Source organism: Eschscholzia californica, unplaced genomic scaffold (assembly GCF_041429995.1).
Source record: "Eschscholzia californica isolate CP2 unplaced genomic scaffold, dmEscCali1.0.p SCAF_3, whole genome shotgun sequence".
In the NCBI taxonomy this organism is placed as follows: domain Eukaryota; kingdom Viridiplantae; phylum Streptophyta; class Magnoliopsida; order Ranunculales; family Papaveraceae; genus Eschscholzia; species Eschscholzia californica.
Window position 1 is genome coordinate 61,481,919 of NW_028238420.1, and position 21,985 is coordinate 61,503,903.

Genomic DNA, 21,985 nt, shown 5'->3' on the forward strand with positions numbered 1-21,985 from the left:
ATGGAGAAACACCATGCATTATTATTTATCAATGACTTGTTATAACGTTTGATATGTAATTATTTCAAATTTTCGTTTATTACTTCGCTTCTAATTTTTTTTACCTAGAATTTGTATAAAAGGGTCCGGTTGAAATTTTGCACCGGGCCCCAAAATTGTCAGCCACGGCCCTGCAATATCTATACAACATTGCCACACTAAATGAGAATGAAGAGATTGAAACTCGTTTGGTCGGGTTATCGATCACTTCTCTCTCTCTCTCTCTTTATATCCTTCTTTACGGAGACCAAGAAGAGCGCGTAAATAAATTTTTTTTTAATCGGAAACTTCATGGGTGTACCTAGAAAGGGAGGCGTCCGTGGTACAAAGGGGCGCTTTTAGTCCTGCTCAAACCCATAACGAAACCCAACAACTTCAGATATTTGGGCTTGGGCTTACTCTACTCATACGAGTTGAACTGTCAGATCTGCCAAAACGACAGCCAAAGATCCGCTACTTCAGTTTGGGGCAAATTTTGACTTGATTTTGCGCCTTCCGCTGCGTTTCAAGATTTTCGCGGGTAGAGAAACCCTTTTGTGGGAAGAACACAAATCATTCTTTCTTGAAGTTTTCACCAGATTTGATTGATTAATTGGTTCTTCAAAAAAGGGTAACTTTAGATTCTTAGGTTTAGACAGTTGTTCTGTTGTAATGGACAAAGTTTTGTTAACTCTTGATAAAGGTACAAACTGTTCTTCATGGAATTATTGTGGCCAGAGACTTGCAACAGGATCAATTGATGGAACCCTAGCTATATTTGATTCTCCTGAACTGGATTCCTCTGCTTTCACCTGTAGTTCAACATTCAAGGTTTGTAATTTATTCTGTTCTTTTTGTCACTGTTATTTAGTTTCTACTAGTATAGTGTTTTAGATTAGTAAAAATTATACCTAGAAATTTATCTTGTCTCTCTCTCTCTCTCTCTCTCTCTTATTGTGGAAAACTGAACTTCATGAATAGGCACATGAAACCCATATTGTTAAAGTTGTTTGGGTACCTCCAGAATATGGTGATGCAGTTGTTTGTGTTTGTGGAGATGGCACTGTCTCTCTGTGGGAAGAAGTCGAAGAGGGTAATCTCTCTCTCTCTCTCTCTCACAGTGGGAAGAAGTGAAGGTTTATGTTTATTGGTTTTAATTCTGTTTGTAGATGCCCAAGATGTTAAATGGAAGCTTTGTAAACTATTTGAAAGCAATGCCACTCTAGTATTGGATATCCAGTTTGGAATTTCATCAACAAGTTTGAGAATGGTAAGTGTTGATTGTTTAAATTGTTAATGTGGTTCTATGTTGTATTGTTACTTATATGAAGTTGTAATCCACTTCAAAATGTTTTCCATGCCGGATGGTTCCTTTTTCCGAGAAATATTCTTATGAAATTCTATCTTATCCTATGAAAGTTGGTTCGGTTTTTCGTTTTACTTCTTTTGTTCCATAACTTGGTATTCAATAGGATTGGTTATGGAGCGTTAGATCTTTGAAGTTCCCGTTGTGATTTGGTATTTTGGTGTTCTTTTGCCATTTTCCACAGGTTACTGCTAACTCAGACGGTCAAGTAAAGGTGTATGAGCTTCTAGACCCATTGGAACTGAAAAAGTGGCAGCTTCAGGTGAAATTTCTGAACTCTGTTTACTCGTCATTTTAAAGTTCCAAGCTTTCTGTTTATTTTCTCTTTTGAACGAATGCTTGTTGGGTTTTAACTTTTAAGTTACAATTTTCTTGTGAGTTGCTATTGTTGATTATTCGTTCTTAAGATGGAAACTACTCACCTATTGTTGTTACCGAGCAATGAAGTAGTTTATATTTACTCGAGGTGGTCAGTGTGCAGATATGCTTAACTTGAATATTATCGGTTGTGGTTCTTTTTTCAGGCAGAGTTTCCGAATGTGATTGATTCAGTTTCCACATTCGAGAAACCTTCATGCTTATCTGCATCCATCTCTTGGAACCTGCAAAGAGGTGAAAGCCGACCATCAACATTTGTTGTCGGTTTCAATTCCAATCTTCCTCAATTCAACTCTTCCAAGGTATCATAAGCACATGATGGGCATTATTTAGCTGCCAATGTACTAGTTCTTATTATGTCTAGACCAATGTACTAGTTTTGTTGTGTACGGCATTCTACATGGAGGCTTGGGTTTTCATTGGGTATAATAGAAATAAAAATAAATAATAATTGAAAGTAAAGTGATATAAACTTATAGGTATGGGAATTTGATGAGGCTCACCAACGATGGCTACCGGTTGCAGAGTTGGCTTTAGCAGGGGATAAGGGTGATCAAGCTTATTCTGTTGCTTGGGCCCCCAATATTGGCAGGTAAGCATCCAAGACATGCGTACTTCGATGGTGTTTTTTTTTTGTTTCGTAACACATAGATTAACAATAATAAAAAGTTCTTCTGATTGACCGCACCACCACCGCCACAACCATCAGATCAGCACCACCGCCATCACTGCCTTCAAGTGGAAGTAAACACGTGTGAGACACATATTAGTTAGTTATATGACAAACTATCGAAGGTGACCGTTTGGAGATAGATGAAAAGACCAACTGTAGGCTCATGTTTACCAGATAAATGTGTGTCTTAAGCACACTTTTCTATCTATTTCACTCCCACTTGGCTTAATATTTGTTTGTCTACACACGTATTCGGGTGAAATAAAATTGTGGGGTTTATGTCCAGCAAAAATCTTAAATATTTGCAACCTTAACCAACATGTAAACCATTTTGTAGGCCATATGAGATAGTAGCTGTTGCAACTCACAAGGGGATTGCCATATGGCATCTAGGTCTGAACCCTGAAACTGATGGTAGACTCTCAGTCAAGAAGGTTGGTTTGCTCCCTGGTCATGAAGGCGAGGTATGGATCTAACATATAAGCATCTCTGTTCTTTCTCCTTGCCTGTATTGTATATCTATAGGCATCCCAGGACTGCGTATTCCTTGCCCTCCCGGGTCTCGATCAGACCCAGATTCCTTGACCCTATTGCTCAAACATGACCCTGCTATTTTATGTGATTAGATTTCTAGATCAGTTACCATGTCTTCGGCATTTGAGGAAATGCTAGTTTAATAGAGTTTATTCTTAATAGCAGGTATGGCAAATGGAGTGGGATATGAGTGGAATGACACTGGCAACAACCGGAAGTGACGGGGTAGTAAGGTTGTGGCAGTCGAACTTGAATGGGGTGTGGCATGAACAAGCTTCCCTTGAGACCTAAAACCTCCACGCATTTTGGTCAGCCTTTTCCCATTTCATGTTTCAGTTATATTTCACAAGTAGCTACATATCTATTGTACTTTATTTGGTAATTAAAACTGGTACGACACTTTGACTTCTAACTCGATGACACTTATCCTAATTTGTTTAGTTTATTTTGGTTGGAGAAAGCAACAAAAATACTTGTTTATTGATGTCTTGTTATTTGTCTGAAGTAGTTGATATGTCTTAATATCAAGAACACTAGTACAAAAGGACACTAGTAATACCCTATAGACCAGTGTAATATGATTCGGACATTCGAAGTTGAATAGGACATATCAACCCTGGAAGACCGATTCAACTCAACTTGATAAGGACTAATCAAGTATCTGGTCTTATTTCAATTCGAATTTTCGCTCCAATATCTGGTCTGATTTCAATTCGAATTTTCGCTTGACTAGTCTTTCAACTCAACTGACGTTCTCTTGACTGACTCATATTGTGTATACGAATAGGAGTTTGTTGTCTGCCTTACATTTCAAGATTTTTTTTGGGAAATGCTTTTTTCTCCAAGTAACTTACATAGAGTTTAAATTAAAAGCCGATGCGTTATCTTGTTTTTTCTTTGTTGAGAGTTGTGTTATCTTGTTGACCACATATATTCATCAACTATCACCTGAAAATATCAGTGATTTAAAATCGACAGTGTCATCATTGTATTGAGTAAGGCTGTGTTCGAGTAGTTGCAGTCTCTGATTCGATTCAAGTAGATAAGGAGTAATTTACATCTTATTTCTCGATATGAAATCATTTGATTCCGTGAAATAAATGTTATTCATCTCAAATACTAAAAAAACCACTAACATTGAATACCAAACGACCTAAAAATTACAAATAATCAATAACTCTTACAATCTCAGAAACCTTAATTTAAAGTTCCCGTTGATCAGGCTTCCAAGGATTAGCAGCTGCAACTAATACACTTAACTGGAAGCTAGGGTTTCTTCCTTAGTGTCGGGAATGATTTAGTAACTAGTTAAAGAAGGAAGAATCAAAATCCACTTCAAAATCTAAACCCAAATCCAAATCCAAGTCTAGAATTGGCGAATTCGAAGCTGAAGTTACAGCTGAAATGATCTCATTAAGATCAGAATCTGAAGTTTGTAAATTCTGTCCAGTGATGGTATTCATTCCATAGGGAGAGAAGTAGTTTGATTCTGGAGTAGTTGGAGTAGTAGACATAAATGGAGGAGATAAACTACCCATGAAATTATTTTCATGTGTCAATGAAGAAAAGATGTTATTTTCATGGTCTAAGGAATTATTGATGGGTGAAGAAGTTGCAGGAAATGAAAATGGAGAAGAATCTAAATCCTCTGTTTTCACTTCCAATCTTGTTTGAAAGTCAATCAATGTTTCTTCTGTTTTTCTCTTCTTTGATTCTTGATTTTGTTTTTCATGTTCTTGTTTATACGACGATTGCCCTCGACTTAAATTTGATGCTTGATTACATGTATGCCTTCCTCGATACGTTATCATGAAGACTGATGAATCTTCATCTGATCGTTGAACTTGTTTGATAGCTAAACACCCTTGAACGTTACGATGAGTGCATCTATAATAGCCTCTGCAAATGTAACAATCTTTAGTTAGTTAGAGAGAGAAGGAATGGAAGTGTTCATTCTACTACCAAAGAACATAGTAATATATTTCATATTTCTAACCTTGGATGTTTGGCTCCAAGAATGTCTTTCTGTCCATATTTCCTCCAACTATGTCCATCATCTAGATGGTCCAAACCCGATGAGGCGAAATCTCTTACTTGTTCTGTCCAACTTGGCATTGTTTTCCTGCAAAATCACAAACATTTAGTATTCTTCCATCTTCATCATCTCTTTCTCTCTCTCCTTATATGATATAAATATATGTATACCTCTTTTTGGATTTGACTCCTCCTTCGAAATCGCTTTGTGGGCTACCACTGATCATAGAACGGGGTGACTCGGTCGTGACGATAGGTACGACGATGGCCCGGGGCATTTGAGGTTCAACTTGTGAGTTAAGAGAGTTTAACATCAAAAGGGAATTATCAAAGGAAGAAAGTAATTTTGTTATTAAAAATGGCCCTGTTGAAGAATTAGGATCAAGATGCATTTGAAGTTCTTTTACTTGTTCCTTCCACTGAGTTAACTGGTTCATAATCAAGAACTTGTCATCCCAACAACTCTTGGTGTTTTCCATTTTATAACTAAGTTTTGAAATTGTATAGAGAGAAAGTAAGCTAGCTACTTGAGAGATTGAAGAATTGAGCTAGAATGGAACTCTAATTAAGATTATGTCAAGATGAAGAATTTGGCATGTGAGAGAAGAATGAACTGGTAAACAGAACTAAATTGGAAGCTAAAAACATGAACTATAGATGAAAACTGAAATTGGATAATCAAAATGAAGAAAATTTTAGAATGGGTAACTAAAAGTTTAAGATTTTATTTTGAATTCACTTGAAATTTGGTTGAAAATATGAAATGGGTTTTTTGTGGGAGTGTAAGAAGAGATGAAGATGAGTAGAGAGAGAAAATTGAGATGATGAAAACATGAAGAAGAAATGAGGGTAAGGATTTGTATTTAAGGCAAATAATTTTGTGGTAATGATAGAGAAAAACCTTGACTAGAACATGAAACCGAGTAATTTTTCTTTGCTTAGACTAGTCTTGGTCTTTCATTTGTACTACTATTTAGAAGACAATGATATTTAGAGAGAGAAACATGTTACATGTTAGAGAGAGAGAGGAAGTTGGAGGGTGAAAAGGGTAGTGAGAGAAAGAGAGTGTAAAGAAGAAGAAACAAGGAAGAATATTCAAACCTTCTTCCGCGTTGCTTACCAATCCTAAGAGGACAGACAAATTAGTGTATGACGTCACTTATGAGGCCCTACTACTAACCCCTCATTTACGTTCACTCATGTGAGCGTATACACACGTGCCAACTTCCATTGAAAATATTTTTATTTATTTAATTTTGTAAGTTTCATTATTAGATCTTTATTGATATATTGTGTACTTTTACAATTTTGTTCGTACAAAATTTAAGAAATATAATGGGAATCGAAACCCACATTATCTTTTACAGGAGTAGAGATAAAACTTGTTCTATTAATCAAATATGTTATCCGTTATGTTTTCTTTGGTTTTTGTAGATTAATTAGAGTTCGTGTGGATTGACCTAAACAACTATAAAACAAATAACTAAATTGAATTGCTTTCTAAAACCACCTAGTTGAGGAATACTTTTTAGTTCATTTTGTCCACAATTTTTTAGATTATGAAAGAAATATGTTTGAAATACCATGCTTCCTTCTTCAAAGAAAGTTCATCATCACTTCAAAGAAACATGTGAAACTTGCACTTTTTCTTAATATAGTTTCTTCTATTTCTCATTTCTTTGTACTTTTCTTTCTAAATATGATTGAACTCTTTTTCCTGATAAGTACAAAAAGAGTTTATAATTAAAAAAATAGAGAAGAAAAAATGATAGTTTAGAAAAACAATTCATTATCAGAACAAAAAGAGAGAAGAAAGGGAGTGATGAAACAAATGAGATTTAAAAACTTAACCCAAGCTTATGACGTAGTGATCCGCGTTAAGGGACTGAAATCTAGCTAATTTTTTATTCGTATATTAGAAATTTCAATTAATTTTCACGCGTGAGAGTGTTGCTCCTAATAGAAAATAGTACTATGATTACCTTATCTTTTGTTTAATCATATTTACATCTAAAATAATAGGCCAACGACATATTTTTCTTTACTTAAGGAAGATAGTTGAGCGCGCGCACACACGCATATATATACTTTAGCATTTTGAGAGACAACAATAACTACTAACTACCTATATTTTAATTAAAAAATTTCTTTTGGAAAGTGACTACGAGATTTACGATAGTCATTACAATAACATTGATATACTAAAAATTGTGATAAACACGATAATCACCCAATTCGGATTCTTACCGGAACGGGTTTATAGTCCAACTAAATTATGACGTAAAACCCAACAACATTATTTATACCTCAATAACCGAAGTTCAATAAATCGTGGAATCCACCCCTTTCGGGAATCGAACTTGAGACCTACAGAGTTTTTGAGTTTATGTCAACATTATCCACCAATTGAACTACCAAATGTTAACAACTCTAATCTACTTAATCGGTTGAGTTGTAGAGAAAAAAACACAATAAAAAATGTGATTGGATTTTAAGAACACATCTATTAGGAATTACATCTCTTCAAAACCTAAGATGTCACGGGTCGAAGACTGCTTCGAATGACCATATTAATTTGTACGGTTTAGCAATCCAATATGTGGGTTTTCGGGCTCCCTAAATTTTCGAACCCCTTGAATTTTTTAGTCTCAGTATTGATTCCCAAATCAGAGTTTCCCAACTCAAACTTAAACGTGTGCAGAATTTTAATTCTATTTTCAACTATAAATTAATGATTTTAAATTAAAAAGTAAACTTTTTTATAATTCTCTAGAGAGATAATTTTAAAAAGACAAACAGAAAAAAGAAACTTAATAAAAAAGAGTTGGATAAAACTAAAAAAATATTCAAACAATTAAATAAGATTAAATAAAATTGATTTTTTTTAACAAAAAGTTTAAAATAAAAACAGTGGGGTGGAGGGCTCCACCCCAATATAGTAGTTGAGACCCCAAAACGACCCCCAACGACTATAACAGGGATGGGAGCCCCTCTTTTTGGAGAGCCAAGCCCCGAACTCCTCGATTAGAACCACCATGTATGGGGTCGGGACTCCAACCCATATATTGGGTTTGTTCAACATTCGTCCAAAACTTAAGGTGGAGGCTAGAATTCCAGATCAAGATTGAAATACCTATTTTTACCAGAATGTGGATATGTTCCCATCCATACTTCTATAGTGACTCATGATTAACTTTTGTTTTTAAATCTAACTTTGTTTTTTTTTTTTGTTTTTAAATCTAACTTTGTTCCAAATTAAAATCACATACTTTGACACCTCAACTTTCTCCGTTCATTATTTCTCTTTAGGGGAATCGGATTTGACTAGAAACTAATCGGAGAGAACCATGGAGAAAATTCAGATGTACTGTACAAATGACTGCCCTAGTTTGAACGAGAAATTACAGCTATTCAAATTATGAGTAAAAATTGATGGTTGAATATGTTACTAAGTTGGGCATGTCAGTAGAGGGTATGGGCGTTACATACACAGAAAGTTTCTGAAAAACTCGTCTCTCTAGTCTCTAAGTAAGGGTCACTGGTGGTGGTGATGCCGTGATGGTGAAGAAGTATTAAAAAACGAGTAAACACAACGTTTTGTATGCTATCACACCTGATCCGCCTTTTTGTGTCCCATGGCAACCAAAAACCAAGTACCAACAACACAATTTTTTTTTTCATTGAAAAACCTTTCATAGCACAAAATAAATTACAAGATAGTCACAAAGTTGAAAAGAAAGCATCTAAGGGCTAAAAGGTAATCTAGTTATCGACTAAGGTTAAAACAGTAAGTTGGCCAGTTAGTTGGGTTGGGCAGCTGCCATTTCTCATTTCTTCGTGGAAAGTTCATCATCACTTCAAAGTAACATATGAAACTTGCCACTTCTTTTTCTTAATATAGTTTCTTCTATTTCTCATTTCTTTGTACTACTTTTCTATCTAAATATGATTGAACTCTTTTTCCTTTTTCACATAGGTACCTAAAGAGTTTATATCTAAAAAAAGAAATAGAAAAGAAAAAGGACACTTTGAAAAACAATACGAAAAGAAAGAAGAAACGGAGTGATGAAAACAAATGAGATTTAAGAACTACATAGTTAATCCAAGCTTACGACATCGTGATCCATCTTCAGCTGCGGATTGGAATTAGCTCATTTTTTATTTCTATGTTAGAAATTTCGATTTGTTTACACGTGTTACAATGTTGCTCCTAAAATAAAAAGGGTTATTTTATAAAAGGGGAGTACATAAGTATCGAGTTTTGCGAAAGGGGCACGACCTTTTAGTATTTTGTAAAAGGGTCGTATACTAGTGTTGACCAGTTAAGTTTTAACACTGTCAAATTTTAATATCGTTAATCTAACTCCATTACTTAAAAATATATCATTACATTTAAGAAACTTATATAATTTTGACACTAAATTCTCAAAGGTGGAAAATTAAGACATCCTCCTTGAAAAATATTATTTTTGCACATTTTTTCAGCGTTACACGTTTAAAGAATGAATTGCATAATCTAAAAAATCATGAATAAATGATCTAAACAAGATATATTTATGTGGAATATAAAAAAAGAAGCAAAATTTCATCTCGACATAACCATGAGAGAGAAAATCTAAAAGCATATGAAGATAAACTTAAACCTTACTCTGTCAACTCAAGTTAAAGAGTTAAAAAGTAAAAGGAATTTAAGAAGTGTGATGAGGATTCTTAAAAAAAAGGAATATTTCAAAAAACCCACAAAGCTGACAAAAAAAAAAAATGAAAACCTAAGATCTTCTCTTGTCGGCACAATATCTTTGTAAAACTCAATCAGCAACACCTCTTTCAAATTCCGATGAAAATCAAAGGTGGAAAAAAGAAACAAATAAGAAGATGAATAGAAGGGGCTCTCTTCGTTCAAAAAATAATAATAATAATGACTACATAAGTTTACCAATAGATATTAATCATCCAAGTAAAGGAATAGTGTCCATCGGATTCACTTGGGTTGACCCCGTTACATCTACATAACGATGTTAACTATTCATGTAATGTGATGTTAAATCGAACATTTATTTAACGGTCAATGCCAGTCCAAGACCCCTTCGCAAAATAATAATTAGTCATGCCCCTTTCGCAAAACCCGGTATTTATGTACACCTCTTTCGCAAAATAACCCAAATAAAAAATAGTAGTATTGTGATCACATTTTCTTGTTAATCGCTCGATATCTGAAATAATAGGCCGAGTAGGGAAATTTCTTTTTATTTAAGGAGGGTAGTTGAGATATATACATATATATACACATACATATGCCCTTAATATTTTGAGAGATGACAAGAAGTACTTGTAGGGTTTTATACCCTTCTACTAGTGTTTATAGCGGAAATATGACATCTAATGTCTACACTAGTATTCCCAGGATCACATGCAAAACTAGTAATTAATCTAATGGAGATAGTGGATTACCTTAATCGCTTTTCCCTCAAACTAGTTGAATTGATTGAAGAAGACCAAGAGCTTCAAGTGTAGCTCCTCTACTTGGGACACGAGCAATCAATTTGATCTCCCACCTTGTTGTATAGCTAGCACACCAATGGTGGTTGGATAATAAGAAGACCTTCTTCTTGCTTGACTAGATAGATAGTTAATGGGAATTAGCTCACTTTCTCCTCTCTACTTGATGTGGTAGAGTAAGAAAGCTTAGAGAGAAATTCCACACCTTATTCTCTGCCCTAAGAGTGTTTATATAGAACCCTAATAAGAATCCACCTCCTTTTAGGTTTCCCAAAACACCCTTTAGAATAAGATTTAGGGAAATAGTCGAAAATAGCAACTATTGGTATTTTCTCAATTCCCTAAGGAGATGACGTCCAAACCCAGCCAAAATTGGCAGATTTAATGTTCATAACATAAGGAAACGTCCCTCCAAAAATCAGCCCAATCCGAGCCCTAAAAGTGCCCGAATCGGCCTAGGCCCAAAAACCCTGCTTTTGGCCTTTTTGTACTATCTTTGCCTAATTCCTTTTTAGGCCTATGAGATATGTTTATGGGACACTCCCATGATTATATCTCACTCCCACTAGTCATATCCTAGATCAATTTGTCACTCTTATGTGTAACCCGTTGTAGGATCCGATCGAAGTTAGCCGCGAATTACTTCGTAATTCGACGATCGTAGTTGGTCTCTAGCTACAACTCTACGATCCCTAAATCAATCGGACTTGATGATCTTCCACATCAATTGTCCTATCCGACAAATTGTTCGCATTGTCACCTTGGTCGAAGGACATCTCCTTCAACTCCTTCAGACTCCCACTTGGACTTAGAACAAGTGCAATGCCTCGATTCCCGTGTCAATTTAGTATCCCATCTGATACGTCACGTCATTCAGACTTTCTTGATATCCGAGTACAACTGTAAAAGACAAACGATTAACTTTTAATCCGTTTGAGCGCGGCCACGCATTTTCAGTTGCTACTCATCAAGTGGCCTTGAGACACTTTGTACCTAATGTGATTAGGGTGACACAATCCATTCTTGCGCTCCCACTTAACTTCATGTCTATCCTGTCCTTCCCAGTGTCCGCCTTTATAACCTCCTTTTACGGCGCGGCGTTTAACGGAACCAAAGTCGGGCATTCCTTACATAAGATGAGTGGAGCACTCATGTTTTGAGGAATCTCTCCAATTGTCTTTATGAGAAGTATTGACGTTCATCACGAGTGATGTACTTCTCATTTGAGGGTTATCCAGTGTATAAACCTTTTACACACCCACGTAGTCGAATAGAATATACTATTCCTATAGCCCATGAAACTGCGCTATCCCATCGACTCCCGTGCTAGTCTTCGTGAGTCATTGTTGTCCATGCAATGACCTGGACCAGGGATTCGATAATAAATATTCCAAGTTCACTTAATAGGGTTTCATTCATCAGATCACGTATCTGACAAACCTATTCGGAATGTTTTATCATCAATGGACTGTCGTTTAAATACTAAACCAAATTTAGACGACTTGTGAAATAACTCTATTATTTCTGATAACGAGAGTTGTAAATCTGAGCCTCTTCCGTAAAACTCTTTTTACCCACTCAGTTTTACTCGTCGAGGTTTAAAATTATACCTCATGCCTTAGACTGTGTATGAATCTCATACTATGTCTTAGGTGACAGTTCAGTTTGACTACCGTGGTAGTCGGTTTTAAACTTTGCTAATTATCAATTAATTTGAAGACGGTTATCTTCAACCTTGATAATTTCTAATAACTTTTACTAGAGTTAAGGCTTTTAATTCTTTATGTAGTATTTGCAACAGTTCCCGGCTTAAACACTTTTAGCCTACTTTCCTTCCATGTCTGAAAGTTTGCTACGATGACATGTTCAATTTTGTACTACTTCATCCTTTAGCCTTCTAGGATGTACTAAGTAGTGTTTCGGTTTTCCAATCCGAATTCGGATGTTTAAATGCTAATCATGTCCAACATGATTGACTTTATGTTTTCGAACATAAATGTCTCTCTCATGCGTGCTAGCTCATCGGTGTCTTTTCAGACTCCGATTTTTGCAACGCCCTCTGTCATGAGTTTTTGGGTCGAAATTCTTTTAGACTTTCCGAGTCTTAGATTTTCTGTTTCGGATCTCAAGCATCTCAGCGTACTGAGTCTCTCTAATCCTATCATCCTTTTGATCTATGCTTATAGATCTTCAGATGCCCAAAATGGCATTTTATCCTTTTGTGTGTGGTCCTTTATTGAGTCAGTTCGTTACTGTTATACAACACTTTATGTCGTACTCAATCTTTTGTATGTACTCTGCATACGGACCCGGAAGGTTTGTTTACTCCCACTTACCTTCTTGAAATTTCGTGATTCAAGATTTTCTTCATTCCTCAGGAATCAAACTTCTTTGATTGCCTTTTGAATCGAAGATTCTAACTCTTGCGTGCTTTTAATCCGTCGATAGATTTCTTAAGCATGCTTGTGGACATAACTTGATTGGAAGAATCTTTATTCTTCTTGTCTCGTTTCGGGAAACATGAATGTTTCCATCCTTCTCAGTTTTCTATTTTGGAAAACCAATTTAGGTCTTCTGTTGACTTAAATTATCAAGCTTCATGTCTTGACGAGATATGGATTCCACGATGATTTTGGCTTCTAGCCAAAATCTAGAGTCAGTTTCCGTTTCTGCGCAGGTCTTTTATCTCTTCAGAAATAACCTTTATTTTCTGAGTCTTTAAGATTTTATTTTGACCTTTCAGGGCTTTTGAACAACAATTTGGAGTTATCTCAACTACTTTGAGATATTCCTTTAGAGACACTTTCACTCGCTTTGAGAGTTCTCCTGCGAATGACATTCGCTTTTGTGCGGTGGGTTTACAAGATCATATCTTTAACCTTTCCTTTTCCAAGGAGTCGCAGTTTGTTGCTCTTGGTCGAATTTAATCGTCTTGTACAAGTTTCATGATTGTTCTTCATGAAACTCCATGATTTTTCTCATGATCGAATTAAATCGACTTGTACTTTTCTCCCACTTATTCTTGTAATAATTAGTGTTTTTCTCCCAGATTACTAGGTGCGCTAATTATTAGAAGAATACTATCATGAGCAACAAACACTTTGTTCTCTTGATTGCTTGTGGAAAAAGCCCAAATTTCTTCTAAAGAAATTGCGTCAGACTTTAGCTAATTTTGTAATGCCTTTACAAGCTTAGACGGACTTTGGTAGTTTTGTGAGAAGCTATGTCTAGACTAATGGATTTTGGAGGATAGAGTTTGATTCGTGTTCTTCATCTTAATCCTTTTGGACACTCCAAATATGGATAGGTTAGAAGTACGTTTGAAGATCAATTTCTGTTTCTGACTCAAGACTTTCTTTCTTGTCAGTTTGATTCATGTTTTGGTTATAGTGGACCTGTTGTCCTCATCCCTTTCCGATGAACCTATCTTATAGGTTTTTGACCAAGTTTAGAATCTTTTGGTATAGTTTGTTAAATCTAGCACTTATTAACATCCCAATTTAGAAATAAAGTTCTTTATTGATTCTCCGTAATACTTAGTACAGAGATGATGTTAAAAAACTAGAAAAACTATTAATCTAGAATAGTGCCTAAAGTAGACTTCGATCCCTTTCAGCATCCTTAGCAGTCGAGGCTTCTGCTCCCTCTTGGATCTTGTCTTCTTTAGCCAAATACTCAGTTCCCAGCTGCGCCTGTACATTCACAATGATAGGGCAATTTTAGGTATCATATACCTAGGTTTGGGAATTTTACAGTATTTGATAAGTTAACTGTTTATACCTGAATTGGAAGCCACTGTTCCATTCCTTTTGTCCTCCAAGAACTTAGGGCAGTTTCTTTTCCAGTGGCCTTTGCCATCACAGTAGAAACATTTGGTGTCAGGAGGAGGACCTTTGTCTTTAGGTTTGGCAACTCGTTTGCCTTTTCCTTTTGACGCGGTTTTCTTCTTCTGTTTTCCACCTTTCTTGAACCCTTTGTCCTTTTGTACCATAAGAACGTCCTTCTTAGTCTCCACTATAGCGACGTCCTTTTCGGCTGTTAGAAGCATAGAATGAAGTTCCTCCAACGTTTTATCCCATCCATTCATGTTGTAGTTCATCTTAAACTGATTAAAACCACTATGGAGGGAGTGAAGGATAGTGTCGGTAGCCGTCTGTTGGCTATAAGGGAAACCTAGTTTAGCCAGCTTGCCCATGAGCCTGATCATTTGACGAACATGAGGCCCAACTGGTTTTCCCTTTTCAAGGCGCATGTCCATAATTGCTTTAGAGGTTTCAAACCTCTCCAATCTCGACTGTTTCTGGAACATTTCCCGAAGTTGTCGCATCATGGAGTAAGCATCCATGTCTATGAACTGCTCTTGCAGAGTCGGTTCCATGGTTGCTAGCATTAAGCAAGTTACAGGCTCTGCCTTTTTCCGCACACTCCTTTCTTCATCTATCTCTTCTTTAGTCGAATTATCATCCAATACAGGAATTGGAGTTTCTAGTACATGTTGCTTTCCTTCCATCCTGAGAACTATTCCCAGGTTCCTCTCCCAGTCAAGGAAGTTGTGCTCATTTAGCTTCTCCTTGTCGAGAAGTGAGCGGAAGTTGAAAATATCTTTTGTCATCTACATAAAAGAAATGGCAAAGTTTTAAACTCGTTATCATTTTTGAAAAACTTAGTTTTCCCACATTATTCAATAAAAATCGTCCCCGATTGAATAAGTGATTCCAAGACCCCAGTTCTTCGGAGTAAAGCGGACGAAGGCCCTACCCTTTGACTCCGTCGTTCCGGGTGAGTGAACTACTTCACTGATCATACCTTATGACTCTTGGTTGATAGATTTCATTAATGAATGACTAATCTATCCTTTTGCCTCGAGTATCCAAGACTCTCTTGCTGATCTCGTTGAGTAGAACCATTTAGACGTGTAGGCCTCTTCTATAGACCTACCCGCATTGTCCCAAGGTAGAGGAGGTACTCTGCGAAGGCCGACCCACCTTCCTCGAACAAGGGCGCAACGAGTGTCTTAATCTGGATAGGCGATTACTCAAGATTACTTTTGGGGACTTTTACGCTAGTCTGGCGTTTGTTATAGTGAACTATTTAGCCTAACTAACATCCACGACATAAAGCGTAAATAAGTAAGTAAATGCGCGCGAGAAAGTAAATCAAGCAGACATGGATCCTAGTATGGCCCCTAACCTAGAAGATCTAATCTCCTTTGGTTTTCTTCTTGTTTCGCCTTTTGGTTCGTCTAGATCTCCATCCTTGAACCTCCATTGATTTCTCCCACTCGCCTTTGGATTCCATCCTTGAGTTTTCTTCAATGGACTCATTGACCCTAAACTCTAATTACAAGACTCTAACGATTCGCAGATCGTATAAACTTGAAATTAAAATTAATTACAAAGCATGCACCCATCCGTGCTTAAAACAAGAATAAAGATATAAATCTATGGCCATACTAGTTTCCCGCATTCACATCACATGCAATCATATAATATATCAAGGCTAAGAATTATATATGCATGATTATCTTGGGAGATACTTTTGTTGACATCACATGTCACATTACGGACCTTAAGTCTAAATTCGAAGAATTCAACTAGTGGTGCGTTCCGGTTTTATCTTTTATGATTTCTAAAATCATCTTTAAGAAAAACTCCGTTTCGGGTTTTGAAAGCCCGGGTCAATTTCGGAAAAACATTGGTTCGATTCTTAATGATTTCATAAATCAATTTAAAGAGAAATCCGTTTTGGCCTTCTGGATGGCCCGGATTGATTTTGGAATTATTTGGTTGGAATCGGAAGAAATTTTGGCAAAAACTCCCACTCGAATGATGGTTCCTTTTTATGGTCCGAAAAGCCTCGAAAAAGCCCGGGACAAGTCCTAGACAAGTCCCGGCCCAAGCCCAGAAAAGGGCTCGGACAAGGTCCGGACATAGCACGGCCCATAGGCCGGCATGTCCTGGCCGAAACCTATCAAGGCCTGGTCTCGTCCTGGCCGGAGCCAGGACGCTAGTCCATGTACCAGACGCGTCCTAGACGTGTCTGATGCTGGACCGGACCAGCACTAGGTGTCTCGGACTAGTCCGAGACACCCAGAACCTCCCAGACGCGTCTCCAAGACGCGTCTGGTCGAGTGCTCTGGACGCGTCCTAGACGCGTCCAGGAAGCTCCCTCCGCAGCTGCTGGTCGCGTCTCCAAGACGCGTCCCAACAGCTGCTCTGGACGCGTCTTCAAGACGCGTCCAGAAGCTTCTGTCGCAGCTGCTGGTCGCGTCCTAGACGCGTCTCAGCAGCTGCTCTGGATGCGTCCAGAGGACGCATCCAGGAGCTCCCGGTCCGGCCAGGAAGCTTCCTGGCCGGACACTAGGGTTTTTCAAAACCCTAGTTTCCAAAAATTTTTTTTTTTTCTTTTGCAACTCTAAGTTGCTATTTTCCAAATTTAAAACTTTTCTTAAAATTTTGAAATCTTTTAGAACACTTCTAAAATTTTTACAAAACTTGTAGAAACTTTTAAAATTTCCAAATTTTGTTTTGAGAGTTTCCCAAAACTCAAAACACTTCTTTTTAGAACACTTCTAAAATTCCAAAAATTTTTGTTTTTCAAAAGTTTCCAAAACTTGAAAACAACTCTTAATCAAACCAATTTTGGATCAAAGTCTAGGTTTTTGAAAACTTTTTCAAAGAACAATTTTGAAATCTATTTGAAAAATTCTTGAATCCCATTCAAAATCAATCAATTTCTTATGTTTAAAACTCTTTTAAACATAACTATCAACTTAATCAAGCATGGATTAGTCCGAAATTCAATCTAATTGAGTTTTAAAACACTTTTAATCATCAATTTGATTCTTAATTTGAAATTCATTGAATCCCATTCAATATTATCAAATTGTGAGTTTAAATAGTTTTAAAACACTTTTAAAATATTTTTATAAACTCAATTTATCAAACTATCAATTATATCTAATATGAACTAGTTCGATTCTTAGCAAAAACTAGTTAATAGCAAGAGGCTCTGACGCCACTGTAGGGTTTTATACCCTTCTACTAGTGTTTATAGCGGAAATATGACATCTAATGTCTACACTAGTATTCCCAGGATCACATGCAAAACTAGTAATTAATCTAATGGAGATAGTGGATTACCTTAATCGCTTTTCCCTCAAACTAGTTGAATTGATTGAAGAAGACCAAGAGCTTCAAGTGTAGCTCCTCTACTTGGGACACGAGCAATCAATTTGATCTCCCACCTTGTTGTATAGCTAGCACACCAATGGTGGTTGGATAATAAGAAGACCTTCTTCTTGCTTGACTAGATAGATAGTTAATGGGAATTAGCTCACTTTCTCCTCTCTACTTGATGTGGTAGAGTAAGAAAGCTTAGAGAGAAATTCCACACCTTATTCTCTGCCCTAAGAGTGTTTATATAGAACCCTAATAAGAATCCACCTCCTTTTAGGTTTCCCAAAACACCCTTTAGAATAAGATTTAGGGAAATAGTCGAAAATAGCAACTATTGGTATTTTCTCAATTCCCTAAGGAGATGACGTCCAAACCCAGCCAAAATTGGCAGATTTAATGTTCATAACATAAGGAAACGTCCCTCCAAAAATCAGCCCAATCCGAGCCCTAAAAGTGCCCGAATCGGCCTAGGCCCAAAAACCCTGCTTTTGGCCTTTTTGTACTATCTTTGCCTAATTCCTTTTTAGGCCTATGAGATATGTTTATGGGACACTCCCATGATTATATCTCACTCCCACTAGTCATATCCTAGATCAATTTGTCACTCTTATGTGTAACCCGTTGTAGGATCCGATCGAAGTTAGCCGCGAATTACTTCGTAATTCGACGATCGTAGTTGGTCTCTAGCTACAACTCTACGATCCCTAAATCAATCGGACTTGATGATCTTCCACATCAATTGTCCTATCCGACAAATTGTTCGCATTGTCACCTTGGTCGAAGGACATCTCCTTCAACTCCTTCAGTACTATCTACCTAAACTCTAATCCAACTAATGATTGAGTTGTGGGTAAGAAACACAATAGAAAAACACAAAATTGGATTTTAAGAGCATTTTCAATCGGAGTTTCATGTCTCCATAATATAGGATGTCAAAAAAAAAAAGTTCTTCTCTCTCTAAAACCGTTTTTTTGTAGAGAGTACCAACGTGATCATCGATGTTCGGCGGAGGAGGTCAGAGTTCCTCTATTTTAGTATTAATTTAGTTTTTATTTTGTTTTTCTTCGTCTTTTAGTGATGAGGAAGGGGAAAAGAGGTAGTTGGTATGATGACGGTTCTTCGATCTTCATGGGGTTTTTCTACTTCCATTTCACCAAATTGAAGATGTCTTACAGAAAGGAAAGAGAGATGGACATCATACAATAACTTTGATTTGATTTTTAAATGAAGATTCGTTTGTGGCGGTGTGACTTGTTAGAAGAAAAGAAAAGACTGATTTATCTTTGCTTAAGAAGATAAAGTTATGAAATAACTCAATCTTCATCTTTAAAATCAAATGTCAATGTCTCCGGTGACATTCATAATTCTCCTCTGAAAAACTTGGTGGTGTTCTTGATGCAACCGTCATTCATCTCTACTTGCTTCATCCTTCTTCATTAAGTATAATAACGTTCACGATCTTTAGGGTCTTCTCATTCGCATCTTTAGGATATTTTATTTGTGACCTTTAGGGTTTTTTTATTTTATTTTTGCAACATTGTACTATTTTCTTTCATGTTCTCTTTACTTTTGTAAGTTTCATGTTGTAATTTACTTTAGTAAAATCCATGTTTTACTCAAAGGAGTCAAAAGTTTCACAACCTTATAATGTATTGGATCGAATTCCTATGTATGAATGAAATCTGGTTTAACTCTATAACAAAATAAAAAAGAATAAGTAGGATGTCATGGGTTTAGGACGGCTTCAAATAAGAAAGGATAATTATAAAACCCAAAATTTGGGAATAATAAGAAATTAGATCCAAATCTGAAAATTATTTAAAAAAAAAAACTCATTTTGTCAAAATACAATTTTACCAAAACATTTTTGAAAATTTCGGAACAAATCCTAGTTTGCTCTCGACAATTTTGTATTTGTTCTCAACAATTTTGCAGATGTGTGAACAAATTTGTTTTTGTTCAAAAATTATTTTTCAAAAATATTTTGCATTTCTTCTTTTCATTTGACAAACTCATTGATTGACACTTACATTTTATAACAAGTCACAACAATTATATACGTTCTTAAGAATATAATGATATATGTCGTAAACATTTTATAACAAGTCACGACAATTATATTCGTTGTTAAGAGCATAATGATATATGTCGTAAACATTTTATAACAAGTCACAACAATTATATATGTTGTCAACATTTTATAACAAGTTATGACGTTATTGTATATGCTGTCAACATAGAAGGGTAAAAATGAGATTATAGAAAAATATAGTTGTCTTGTTAAGAACATAATTATATCTTTCAACAAAAAACAATAGAACATAATTATATATGTTGTCACAATTTCAAAAGTGTTGTCAACATTTTCAAAAGTGTTGCCAACAGTTTAAAAATTGGGTTTTTATTTAGAAATCCAATTTATCCCTCCATTTTGGTCTCTCCCCCAACCCTCCACCGATGTGGCAATATGTCACTTGAGTGTGGAGCAATTGGAGAGAGAATTGTGAGAAAATATACTCCAGTGATATGTCGTCACATCGAGCGGAGGGCTGGAGGAGGGACTATAATGGAGGGTGGAAATAGAAATTTTGTTTTTTTTACATTATTATTCCCGAGTGGAATTTTTTCGTATTTGGGTTTTTCTTACATAGTTTCTTCAATTGAGCATATTAATTTTTTTTTTTGAAAGAAATAAGCATATTAATTTGTACTCTCACGTAGAGGCGTACAACATTCATCTTACAACATAAAAAAAGGTGTTTCAACAAAAAAAAAAAAAAAAAAAAAAAAAAAAGGGGAAAACATCCCTACAAAACCTAGGGTGGAGCCCTGGAGGCTAAGGCTCTCGATCCAATTTGAAATACCTATTGTTACCAAAATCTGGATCATTTCCCACCCTTACTTCTTGGCTCATGATTGATTCTTGAACTTTTGTTTTAAAATTAACTTCAGTGCTAAATTGAAATCACATACTTTAACACCTTAACGTTCTCTTTGGGGGAAACAAATTTGACATGAAATTACTTGGAAAGAGCCATGGAGAAAATTCAGATGTATTATATAAAATTGTTGTCGTAATTTCTAACACAAATCACAATTTTTCGTACTAATTGATGACTGAATATGTTACTAAACTGCGCATATCTGTAGAGGACATGAGAGTTATATATACGGAAAATTCCGATACATGGATGAATATTTTTTTAAAATTCTCTCGTCTCTCTAAATAAAGAAGGGATTTCCCTTCGTCTCATAAGAGAAGGAATAATCTATTTAGCGCCAACATAAGAAAAGATGTGGTAAGGGTCACTGGTGGTGGTGGTAGTGAAGGAGAGAAAAATGCCGGTGGATAAATCATAGATGGGTGGCAGGTGGTAACCGTGAAGAAGTATTAGAAACCCAAAACGAAAACACAACATTTTGTTTTCCCATCACACTTCATCAGATGTTTTTGTTGTTCTTCTGGTATTATGAAAAAACCAAGAATCTGATCTTCTTGTCTTTTTTACGTACTAAAACAGGGATACACTTTAGAGTGTCTTTCTGAAATAGATTCAGAGATAATTTTATTTCGAAAAATTAAATTAATATTGTATCTTAAACAGATTAAAAGTAAAACAATATTTTTAAAAACAAGGATTAAATAAAAGATTAGAGAGAGAAAGCCGAGTCGAGTTGTCTCTTTCCTTAAGACAGTGAACACCCTGGTATTAGTACTAAAACCAGTAAGATGTTTGTCTCCCAGGATACAACGGCTGTACCTTTCAGTATGACGACGAGAGTACTTCGTTTCTCTGAAAGCGTGCGAACTTAGAACGACAGATGAATTGACTTCTTAAACTCTAAATGCTCTTAACTTTGAATGCTAAAAATTTTCGTATTTTGTTTGCTGGATTCTGTTTGGTATTTATAGAAGTATTGGTGACACTTCAGACAGGTGCCTATAGACGAATTGATGCTTCCCAACAGTCATATTTGTCTGTTGGTTTTCGGGTTCCATGTTGACCGTCAGATCTTAACGGATCTATTAAGATCTCGCGCATTGAAAGCCCACCGTTAGATCATCAACGGATCCATCTTAAGAGCGCCAAATATCCTGACCGTCAGATCATATCTATGATCGTAAAATCCAAGGCTCCAATCGCTCCTCGCGAAGTGCAAAGTGCAAAGTGTGTGCGGGCGCCTCAAAAGCGCCCAATGCGCCCTAAACGCCTATTCGCCCACACCGCGCGTGCGCGTGCGTGGTTTGCGTGGTGCAAACCACGTGAGTCACCTTTCTATTCTAAAGAACATACCATAAATATA

The 21,985-nt window shown here is 36.2% G+C and overlaps 3 protein-coding genes across 4 annotated transcripts; 1 reads left to right on the top strand and 2 right to left on the bottom strand.

The window, feature by feature from the left end:
• Positions 1-471: 471 nt before the first annotated feature.
• On the top strand, positions 472-3,439 carry SEH1H (Transducin/WD40 repeat-like superfamily protein). 2 transcript variants are annotated; one of them, XM_086669434.1, is made up of 8 exons: positions 472-849; positions 1,000-1,111; positions 1,188-1,288; positions 1,569-1,646; positions 1,909-2,064; positions 2,242-2,354; positions 2,773-2,899; positions 3,135-3,439. In XM_086669434.1, the coding sequence occupies exons 1-8, from the start codon at positions 691-693 to the stop codon at positions 3,258-3,260; spliced, it is 972 nt and encodes a 323-aa protein (XP_086525560.1). In that variant the 5' UTR covers positions 472-690; the 3' UTR covers positions 3,261-3,439. The 2 variants fall into 2 exon arrangements, with proteins under 2 accessions (XP_086525560.1, XP_086525559.1); XM_086669433.1 differs by having other exon boundaries at positions 480-849; positions 3,132-3,439.
• Positions 3,440-4,033: 594 nt separating this feature from the next.
• LOC147552853 (putative WRKY transcription factor 53) lies at positions 4,034-6,100 on the bottom strand. The gene is made up of 3 exons (XM_086669432.1): positions 5,175-6,100; positions 4,966-5,091; positions 4,034-4,868 (listed from the first exon to the last, which is right to left on the bottom strand). Exons 1-3 carry the CDS (start codon positions 5,480-5,482, stop codon positions 4,274-4,276), a joined length of 1,029 nt encoding a protein of 342 aa, XP_086525558.1. The 5' UTR covers positions 5,483-6,100; the 3' UTR covers positions 4,034-4,273.
• A 7,901-nt stretch (positions 6,101-14,001) lies between these two features.
• LOC147552854 (uncharacterized) lies at positions 14,002-17,895 on the bottom strand. Its single transcript, XM_086669965.1, has 3 exons — positions 17,645-17,895; positions 14,283-15,114; positions 14,002-14,194 (listed from the first exon to the last, which is right to left on the bottom strand). Exons 2-3 carry the CDS (start codon positions 15,112-15,114, stop codon positions 14,178-14,180), a joined length of 849 nt encoding a protein of 282 aa, XP_086526091.1. The 5' UTR covers positions 17,645-17,895; the 3' UTR covers positions 14,002-14,177.
• Positions 17,896-21,985: the final 4,090 nt, after the last annotated feature.